We start from the raw sequence: 10,352 nt of genomic DNA, 5'->3' as shown, positions 1-10,352 counted from the left end.
GGGACAAGATGCGGAATCCCTCCCATTTACCAGAAGAATGAAAGTGATCCCGATGTAAAAAAGCTCGACCGCAAACCGTGTGTACAAGCTCCCCTTTGAAGCAAATACACCCTTGAGGAATTTAGTTTCGAGTTTGGTCTGTTTTATTTAGTGAGGTTGGCTATTGGGGATTTTTCGAGCTGCATCTCGTTTTTGTGGGTGCAACCACATTTACTCATATTTCTCTCTGGAGGCATTTGTCTCTTGTAATTTTGCTTGACCACCCAGGTTAGATGATATCCTATATATAAGGAAAAAAAATAAGTTACTGTCTAGCTGTGATGCTGGAATAAAATACTTCATATTTCAAGCACAATTCCACAAGAGCTACGGGAGAGCTATAAATCTTATTGGCACCCCTAGTTGGGTCCCTAAGTGGGATAAGAAATCCTAAGGGACCCCTTCTAGTGAGTGTCCACCACTCTAAAGTGCTAGCATGTGATCCTCTCCCATCCTAAGAGTGACAGACATATTTTCTTTTACTCTCATTAATATAAGCAAATCACGGAAAGGGGAAACGGGATGTCTAAAAATATTCAACAGATGTCCCAGATGTGTTTTTTTCCTCCCAGGAAACAAAAGAGCCCAAAGTAAAGAGCTCAGAGACAAGTGTTGAGCAAAACAAGGACAACATCTAAAATGGTCCACATCTGATGCGGGGGTCGGGCTGTTGTTACCCCACGTGTGAATCTATTCCATCAGGCACCATTGACACTCAGATGGACCGCAACAATGATCCTTTTCTCTTCACTGCCTCACGCTTGGCTGGGCTCCCTGAATAGTAAATAATCCATACTCGTGAACCCCCCACACAGCGTTCACACACTCTCATAACACACACAGACACACGCATATATGCACAGAAAATTTTGAATTGTCATATGCATTGGGCAGCTTTTTGGATAAACGGCAATACTCAACTAAAAATAATTATATGAATAAATAATCACCATCCTCATCATACAAGTTATTCAGACCTCATCCTTAAATTAAAACACATGCAGCCTATGGAACAATCCAAAAAACAACAGTGCAACGTCGCCCTCGTGAGAAAATTCGAGGGACTTACAAATGTGACAACTCCGCTTGCCAATAATGAAAGTCAAGAGACATCCCCAAACTATGAAGTTGGCAAAATTACCATCACCCTAAATATTTTATTTTTCATCAAGCTCACTCTGTGACACAATGGAAGATATCAACAAAGCCTGGCAAAAACATATTGTAGTATTTAAATAATAGCAAAAAAATGATCTTAAAGTCTACAGTTCAAGTAGCAAAATAAAAATTACTGAGGTAAAGCTTGTTGACAAATGTTGTTTTCATTGAAAAAATAATTTAAAAATGTTTTTTGTTGTCTATGTGTGCCTACTTCCGTCTGAGCGAGTGTGTGTCTAGTGAAAAGTGGGCGAGTTCCTTAAAGGATTCAGTTATCTTCAGTCTACATGTTGATACATTGCGGACACTCACATACATCAACCAGAGAAACAAGTAAGGCTTTCCTTCATTTTACCAAATTTGTTATTTTGTCACATTTGAGATGCCGCTGCCGCATTGATTAGTTGAAATCACTTCACTATTTTTTTATTACTATAATGCTATATGTACAATTTGGATGGAGCTGTGACATTGGTGGGGATTGCTACCATATCTGTTTGCTAAACTTTAACACCGTATTTCATTCGTCAGCGTGCAAAATGAATGTTTGTTTATGTTTGTGTATATGTATATCCATACATAACTACACATATCTACATATACATATACCCATATATACATGTACATATCTACATACACACAGGTATATATGTACATAGCTACATACACACATATACAAATATACTGTATATACATGTATATATACATATGTATACATGCACATATATATACACACATACATACACACACAATACATACACATGCAAATTTCCCCATTGTGGGATGAATAAAGGTTTTCTGATTCTGATATATATATATATATATATATATATACTTTTTTATTGCTAAAAATGGTTTTGGAACAGCTTTTGTTGACGGTATTTAAAGGGCTGTGGCATTCATCCCCATGCTGAGCAAGATGTCTTGCCTTGATAAGAGACTTGAAGTGGTGCGAGGGTCCTTATCTCAATCGCCATTTTGCTGCACCTGTGTTTTTTTTACCCTATGCACAACGAAAGGGAAAACTAAAGGATATTATTGCACAAATGTTCACAGTAGATGATTCCGTCTGTCTGCCAGCTAACAAATGAGCGCATACACGATAAAAGCAAAAGTCAGCATCTCAAAAAAAAAAGATGCGATGCTCATGCAAGAAACAAGTAGGTTTAGAAGGCGCATTGTCCCATGGTCACATTGCATCACTTGCTCGACACGAAAGTTCAGGAAACACAAGGACCAGTGCCACATACAAGCGCAACAGATTACGCACGGAATTCCTTTTTCCAACCTCACCCAAGGGGTTCAAAACCAACAGCGGCTGAGCAGCACACATAAGCCACAAGCTGAACGACTGACTTGTCTTTCAGCGACTCAACTCGAGCCTCAAGGGCCATGGAAGAAAACTCAAATCCAGAAGCCGAAGCAGTGGCGGGGACATCGGCAGAGTGGATGTCCACTGAGTGGAAGTCCACGGAGGAGACGTCCAAGGAGGAGACGTCCAAGGAGGGGATGCCCAAGGAGTGGACGTTAGAGGGGGAGGACAGTGAATTTGACGACGCCTCGGAAACATTGGAAATGACGGCTGAGAGTTTGAACGAGCTGATGAGGAACATGGAGACAATGCTGTCCGATGTGGAGCAGCTGAGGAGCCAGTGCAGCGTCCAGGCCAAAGAGCTACTCGAAGCTGCCCTGGAGCTGAAAGAACAGCAGGATGAGCTGAGGGAGAGCTACAAGGAGCTGGCGGCGGATATGCAAGAGATTATGGAGGCCATGGAGGCAATGGAGGAGCTGTGTATCAGCAAGAGTGCCTTTGAGGACACAGAGAAGGATGTGGAGAAGCTGAGCGAGGAGCTTTGAAGGACACAGAGTGATATCGGGATTTGATCATTTCAATGTGTGAGCTGAAGAGTGTGTTCATTATTGTTTGGAAGGCTAATAATGGCATGATGAGCATCTTATTTCCATTTTGAGCAGCAGAAAAATGAATGACGGCTCATTTTGTATTCTGTGTGTTTGTGTAACTATATCAGCCCAATTTCTTTGTCTTTTTTGTGTGAGTAAATATGTTTTTTAACATAACATTTAAGTTGAAAGGGACATATGTCTTCTTGTGCCGGTCCCAAGCCCGGATAAATACAGAGGGTTGTGTCAGGAAGGGCATCCGACGTAAAAGCTTGGCCAAAACAAACATGCGGATCAAACCTCTAAAGATGGAGGACACTGTTGTGCTGTGGTGACCCCTTGAAGGGAAACGCCGAAAGGAAAAGAAGATTTAAGTTGACCTTAGTTTGGAAGCTAACACAGCTTTTCTTATATTATATTTTTACGCGCAGTGGCTACAATTGACATTTATTTTTTTAATCAAGTTACACGGTACATTTACTTATCTGCTAATTTATTTTGAAGTAGCCATTTTAGATGACCTGTGAGGATTTCGACCTCTGCACATTTGAACTGGATTTATTTCCACTTAATTAATCTCCCACTGTAGATATGAAACATAATCGATTTACCTTTGATTCCTACGTAGCACTTGGGAGATACAGCGCCTCCAGCTCCACAAAGCATATGCTTCTGGCCACGCGACAAGAGCCCCAGGGATACCTGGAAAAGACGATTGTATTAAAATGCAAGCATGTAAAGCTCGACATTGACAGCTTTGCTTGTCTTGAGGAGTGTCAAAGAGCATGTGAGGCTACATCCCAAAAATATAAATGCTGAATTGTATGAAGTGTGTATGATATGATTGAGATGACATACATTGTGCATTCATTCTGTAGAGAGTACAACGTTGCCTTTCATTCAACTTTGCATTAAAAAACATGTCAATAATTTGTTCACACACAAAAAAAAATATTCGCGCCTGTTTCAACAGATTTGTCCTATTACCTGTTTTTGTTATTGTTTTAAGTTATGAATTATGGCTCATTTGCAGGTGGCAAAATTAAGCTCAATCACTCTACACATTAAAAGGGATAGATTTCCTGTTGTGTGTTTTGATTTTAAGACTTTTCCATCACTTTATTAATCACTAATTGTGCATTCAGGTCACTACTGCATGGCTGAATATGGGCGAATTCTCCTAATCCACTCACTCTGGAGTAATTATTTGCAAGGACGTGAAGAAGTCGCACCTGCTAGGCGGTGGTGATAAATGTTCTACATTTAAGAAAGTAGATGACTCATTTGAAAATATGTAAAATGTGTACTACCTGCATGGAGACACGCGAATCTTCAAATGTCATTGATGATTCCGTTTAAATGTGATTGCTAGACTGCTAGTGGCGTCAACCCGCAGTAAATGACTCACAACAAACAATTCCAGACACCCAACTCATCATGCAAAAATAACTATTTTACAGCCACCCTTATGCAATCACGGTAAAATAACCTAAACAAACAAAATACCTCTTTGGAAAGTCAAGTTTACTGACCTTTGCGTCACTTTTCCTTGACATGTGTTGGGTGATATCATGGTCCCTTTGGAATACAAGAATTGTTTGCAATGATTGAGATGAATTGACTCCATTTTCCCGAACCGGCGTCATCGTTCGACTGCAACAATTTGCTGACGTATGTCTCAGGCTTGTCATTTTTACCTGCAAAATATTAGTTTGATAAGAAAATGGAAAATAATATACGGTTAGTCATTTTGTTGTTGCAATAATTCACCATTGGTGGTTTTCGTTATTTTTGGAATTGCATATTCTCAAAGAACGAATGAAATGTTTTCGTGGTTTGGCGTTAGGTTGCCAGCGCTCGAGATTTTAAATGCACTAAGTAAAATATGTGCATGGCAAAACAGTGAAAACACCAAAGCAGAAATGATTGGAGACAATAAAATATATACAACATCCATAAACGACTGAAAACCGTGCAGCCACCACACAAGCTATGAAATGAAGAGAAAACACAGCTGGAAATAAATAGTACCGCGACATTTAATCTGGAAATTTATGTGCGTCTGTTCACCCGAAAATAATAGCGACAATCAGGGCTGCTCACATTTTATTTTGAAACCATTTTGGTTGATAGCGGAAATAGAATGACATCTTTTCCGCTCTTGCGCCTACCGGAAACAGCTACTAAGCACAATCATTTTTTTTCAAGCATAGCGTTGTTTCAAACCCATATTTTTTCTTACAGAATTTTGACTTTGATTTAATTAAACTCGAACATGGTGAGTGATTTCTATTGTTTTATGCTCGAACAAACACACGTTGTGCAACCCAATCAATCGGATGTGCGACTGCAGCCAGGCTAACGAGCTACCGGCTAACTTGAGTCAAATGTGGTGTGCAAACGTAAAAATCACAAAGTAATATTGTTTTTTTGTATTGATCATACATATTTTTATGAAATTCATCTCCCCTTTCATTTCCCAGTCACACACGATCCTGTTGGTTCAGCCCACCAAGAGACCCGAGGGCCGGACATACGCGGACTACGAGTCGGTGAATGAATGCATGGAAGGTCTGGACGCTTTCCTTCAGAACCTCTTTAAGTTGGCAAAATTACTGCCATCTTGCAATTTTCCCTGCCATTTTTTTATTTCAAGGCCACAATCGCAGTTTTTTTTAACATCTGCATCTTTTTCCCAGGTGTGTGCAAAATGTACGAAGAGCATCTCAAGAGAATGAATCCCAACAGCCCGTCCATCACATACGATATTAGCCAGTTGTTTGACTTCATTGACGATTTGGCAGACCTGAGCTGTCTTGTGTAAGTGTTGCAAGTTTCAATTTCAGATTCAGAAAGCCTTTAAAATGTTGCATTTCTACATATTTCAATGTTGTTTTTTTTCAGTTACAGAGCGGACACCCAAACGTACCAGCCGTACAACAAAGACTGGATCAAGGAGAAGATTTATGTCCTGTTGAGACGTCAAGCTCACCAAGCAGGGAAGTAGTGGGGTGATGTAACCATTGTCCTTCGATACACATCCCAAAGGAGTAGATGAAACACAGCTACATTTTGAACACTTCTCTGAGATTAGTGTGATTGAGGACAATGGGATACTTTAATGACAGGATGTTTATTTTGTTTTCGGGGACAGTCTGGGTCAACTGGCCGCAGCCCTTTGTTTTTTTTTTTAACTAAATTGCTGTTTTTTTTCCCCTTTTTTATAAACTTCACAAAATGTATCAGATCTTTTGGTTCAAAAATCATGTTGGCTTTAGAACTGTTCTTTAATAAACACATTTAATGGGATTATACTTTTTGCAAATTGTGCCCTCATGCATACATCATTGCATGATTATTTTTTTAATCCACACTTATCGATGGGAGAATAGTACAGTGGATAGCTGATCACGCATTCCATGTTGACAGCAAATGGATGTGGCAATGTTAAGTTTGAAGCGCAACAAGAAGGCCCATCGATGATGCTTTACCGTTAAGTACTCGCTTACGCTGAAGGGATCAATAGTGCGGCATCAGAGCATCTCTACGCACATGGCGATGCCCATGCCCCCTCCAATGCACAGGGACGCCACACCCGTCCTGCCGCCGGTCCTCTGGAGCGCGTGCAGCAGCGTCACCAGAACCCTGCAGCCCGACATGCCGATGGGATGACCCAGTGAGATGGCGCCACCGTTCACGTTCACCTGCATCGGGAAATTGTATTTCGTGGTCGCGTCTCGTTGATTGATTTGAAAAGGGTACCTTTTCTTCTTTAAGTCCAAGCTCTTTAACAACGGCGATAGACTGCGCGGCAAAGGCCTCGTTGATCTCAAAGAGATCGACCTGCTCCAGTTCCCACCCTGCTTTCTCGATCTAAAATAAGTCTTATTAAAAAAAAAACTTTTTGGCAATAACATGAATTTTGGTGGCAAGAAATATTCAAGATGAAGATTAAATGTAAAGTTTCCACTTCTCACCGCTTTCCTAATGGCGGGTATGGGTCCGGTGCCCATGATGACTGGGTCGAGGCCGGCTTGAGCCCACGACACGATTCTAGCCATAGCCCGCAGGCCCCGCCTCGAGGCCTCTGATTGGCTCATGAGCACGGCGGCGGCCGCGCCGTCGTTAATGCCTAATGCGTGAGGAAGTGGGGTTGGCAAATATCTAATTTTTAAGAGTTTATTTGACTGTGACGTGATGCTCACCTGAAGTATTGCCAGCGGTGACGGTACCGCTGGCGTCTTTAATGAAACACGGCTTAAGTTTGGACATGTTCTCAAGATTGCTGCCGTGCCGAGGGAACTCGTCCACCTTCACTTCCACTGTGCCTGAAGAAGTTTGATGTTTTTTTATGCTTCCATTTGGTTTACATTAGTGATGTTTGAATTTTGTATTCAGTCTCAGGGTATAAAATCAGCACAATCACTCAAACATGAATACAAAGAGATAAATCAAAGGATTTTCAAACAGACAATAACCAAGTTACCTTTCCTGGATGGAACCACAACTGGGACAATCTCTTGAAGGAAGTATCCTGCTTTCTGAGCCGCTTCCGTCTTATTTTGCGAGTGAACAGCGAAGACGTCCTGCGCCTCTCGACTGACATCCCACTGCTTGGCCACATTCTCCGCTTAATATCAAAACATTATCTTGGTGTCATATATATTCATATATCAGAATAAGGATCATCTTTATTGCCAAGTATGTAGAACACACAAGGAATTTGTCTCCGGTAGAACACGCTGCACTAGTATCAAAAAATGGACAACAGTCAAAGACTGGATTAAGGTGGTGGTGGAAATTTATGAAATGGAAAAGCTTACATTCATTGTCCGAGACGAGCGAGAGAAATTTGATAGACTGGGATACCTGTGAAAATTTTACAGCAACCTAAGTGCTTATAACAATATTTAAAGGACAACCGACGGCTCCGACAAGTTGTGTCCATAATTTGTAAAATCACTTGAAATGACTTCTGAGCGTATTTTACAAATATTCCATCGCATATAGCTATATTTTACGTTTTAAGACTCGCACTGAATATTCAGGAAGTCTTGTTTTTGAGATGGTGACGATTCCTCACGTCACTGAAGGAACGCCCCTGACTGAGAAAGGACACATTGTAGTAGTCCTTTCATTTTTACAAATTGCGATTTTACGAATTGTGGACACAACTTGGCCGGAGGCGTCGGTTGTCCTCTAAGTTAACCTATTAACCCATATCCACTCAAGTTGTTTCAAAATTAATTATTGCTATCATTATTTCTATTATTTATTATTTTTTTATCTTATTTTTATTTCATTATTCATTTTTTCCTTCTCATATGGCACAGTGAACAGGACATTGCATTAGCAGAATTGCAAGAAATGTTTTATTGAGATGGTTATGTGATTTATGTGTATGGGTAACAGTTACCTTTCTGTTCTCAAAAAATGTTTAAAAAATGGAGGCACTATACAGTTCTATTTTGGTCACTGTATTTTATATACTGTATATTCGGCACCGCCACCATCTCACCTGTGATGCCCATGTGGTAGCCATGAAAAGCATCGGTCAAACCGTCGGCCAACATGGAGTCCTGCAAGGAAGTGTCTCCCATTTTCACTCCGGCCCGCATGTGCAACGTGTGAGGAGCCTTAAACGGGAAAGCGATTCATGTGATGTCACACAACTCCTGAAAGAACAATATATATTTTTTTTCCTACTATATTATCAGCCACTACAATCCTCACCCTGCTCATACTCTCCATGCCTCCTGCCACCACCACAGAGGACTCCCCGGTTATGATGGACTGAGCTCCCAAACACACAGCTTTCAACCCGGAGCCGCACACCATCTGGCAGCTCCACGCTGGAACCGAGTAGGGAATCCCTGCACCGACACTGGCCTGACGTGTCGGGTTCTGACCGTGCCCTCCAAGACCGATGGCAAAGTAAATATTAGTAAGTAGTTGTTCACCATGCTAACTTGGCCAGTGGTGGTACCTGCTGTCAGGACATGCCCCATAATGACCTCCGACACGTCTTCTGGATGCACTGCAGCCCGCTTTAGGACATCCTTTATCACCACAGAACACAGATCATGCAAAGGCACCGTGGACAGAGAACCGTTCAAGGACCCTTTGGTGGGAAAAACGGAAATGTAATGCAATATATCCCACTGCACAAGGAATTTCTTTTGTATGTTGACAGGGTCGTTGGTCAGACAAGTACATCTTAGACATATGATACAATTATTGTTTTTTTAATCAATAAACCACTTGACAATTAAACAATTGTGAAAATACAATAGTTTACATTACTTACCACGACTTAATGTCAACTGAAAAGCATGCAAATGTATAAATATTAAACTGTGACACAAAACAAAAAATATAATGGATATATTTCATATATGATTTAAAACAAGCATGTATTCCTTCCACAAAATAGAAAAAGCAAATAGTTGTAGTTAGTCATTTAAAACGTCATTAATTTCCTGGTCCAATATCCTCGCGTGTTGTCAGCAACCAATCGCATCGTGTTATTTTAGTGGCCTATGACTATTAACCAATCACAGCCTTCGACACAGAACGGACTCTTGAATGCTGCCAATAGAAAAACAGCGTGACCAAATGTCATGAACTCAGTAATTTTGCGAGGAGACAAAATATTTCAATAAAAGGATACACCGAAAACAAATTAACATATAATATTAACATTAAATTTCGAGTTACCTTCCAGGCGAATAAATTGAGAGGACAACAAGCCACAGTTAAGATCAAATCAATGAGAAAAATACTGAAAATGGTGGAAGTGAGTGGCGTTTGACAGACGTGTGGAAAGTGTGTACTTTACCAATTGGTGTCCGCGCGGCAGATACGATGACAACAGGATCCTTATTCATGCCGATGAAATCTTGCAGAAGATGCAGTCACCTGCTTTCTCTGGGCTGTACTTTGTCCTGTTGTGAACACATTTGCAGCAAATCCTAGTTGACCCCGCCTGGATTATTTGGAGTGGAAAGACACGCCAGCGACATCTGCTGTTGTGGAGTTGGTAGCGCGACATCAGGTGTTATGGAGTTTATAGCGCACAGTCGTGCACATACCTTTTGTCGTAAAAATACAAAATAACAAATTTATTGGAATAGCACTAAATAATCCCTTGGCAAAGTAGCCGATTTTAAGCAAGAAATGTGTTTTATGTCAATGTATTGATCAGGAGGAATTAATAAGTGGCTTTTTCTTAGTACAGTATTTAAACTCTTTAT

General features: G+C 40.7%; 3 protein-coding genes across 3 annotated transcripts; 2 read left to right on the top strand and 1 right to left on the bottom strand.

The window, feature by feature from the left end:
* The first annotated feature begins 1,463 nt into the window (after window positions 1-1,463).
* LOC148883850 (uncharacterized) lies at window positions 1,464-5,109 on the top strand. Its single transcript, XM_089022105.1, has 2 exons — window positions 1,464-1,530; window positions 2,565-5,109. Exon 2 carries the CDS (start codon window positions 2,590-2,592, stop codon window positions 3,052-3,054), a length of 465 nt encoding a protein of 154 aa, XP_088878231.1. The 5' UTR covers window positions 1,464-1,530; window positions 2,565-2,589; the 3' UTR covers window positions 3,055-5,109.
* Window positions 5,110-5,239: 130 nt separating this feature from the next.
* LOC148883849 (enhancer of rudimentary homolog) lies at window positions 5,240-6,413 on the top strand. The gene is made up of 4 exons (XM_089022107.1): window positions 5,240-5,377; window positions 5,583-5,670; window positions 5,799-5,919; window positions 6,004-6,413. Exons 1-4 carry the CDS (start codon window positions 5,375-5,377, stop codon window positions 6,104-6,106), a joined length of 315 nt encoding a protein of 104 aa, XP_088878233.1. The 5' UTR covers window positions 5,240-5,374; the 3' UTR covers window positions 6,107-6,413.
* On the bottom strand, window positions 6,381-10,095 carry acat2 (acetyl-CoA acetyltransferase 2). The gene is made up of 9 exons (XM_089022104.1): window positions 9,938-10,095; window positions 9,086-9,220; window positions 8,833-9,014; window positions 8,618-8,735; window positions 7,586-7,729; window positions 7,305-7,427; window positions 7,077-7,231; window positions 6,862-6,972; window positions 6,381-6,803 (listed from the first exon to the last, which is right to left on the bottom strand). Exons 1-9 carry the CDS (start codon window positions 9,984-9,986, stop codon window positions 6,633-6,635), a joined length of 1,188 nt encoding a protein of 395 aa, XP_088878230.1. The 5' UTR covers window positions 9,987-10,095; the 3' UTR covers window positions 6,381-6,632.
* Window positions 10,096-10,352: the final 257 nt, after the last annotated feature.

Source organism: Hippocampus bargibanti, linkage group LG19, assembly GCF_051943395.1.
Source record: "Hippocampus bargibanti isolate YZ-2025 linkage group LG19, ASM5194339v1, whole genome shotgun sequence".
Classification (NCBI taxonomy): domain Eukaryota; kingdom Metazoa; phylum Chordata; class Actinopteri; order Syngnathiformes; family Syngnathidae; genus Hippocampus; species Hippocampus bargibanti.
The sequence above is the reverse complement of the archived record's forward strand: the minus strand, read 5'-3'. Positions and strand labels throughout refer to the sequence as shown.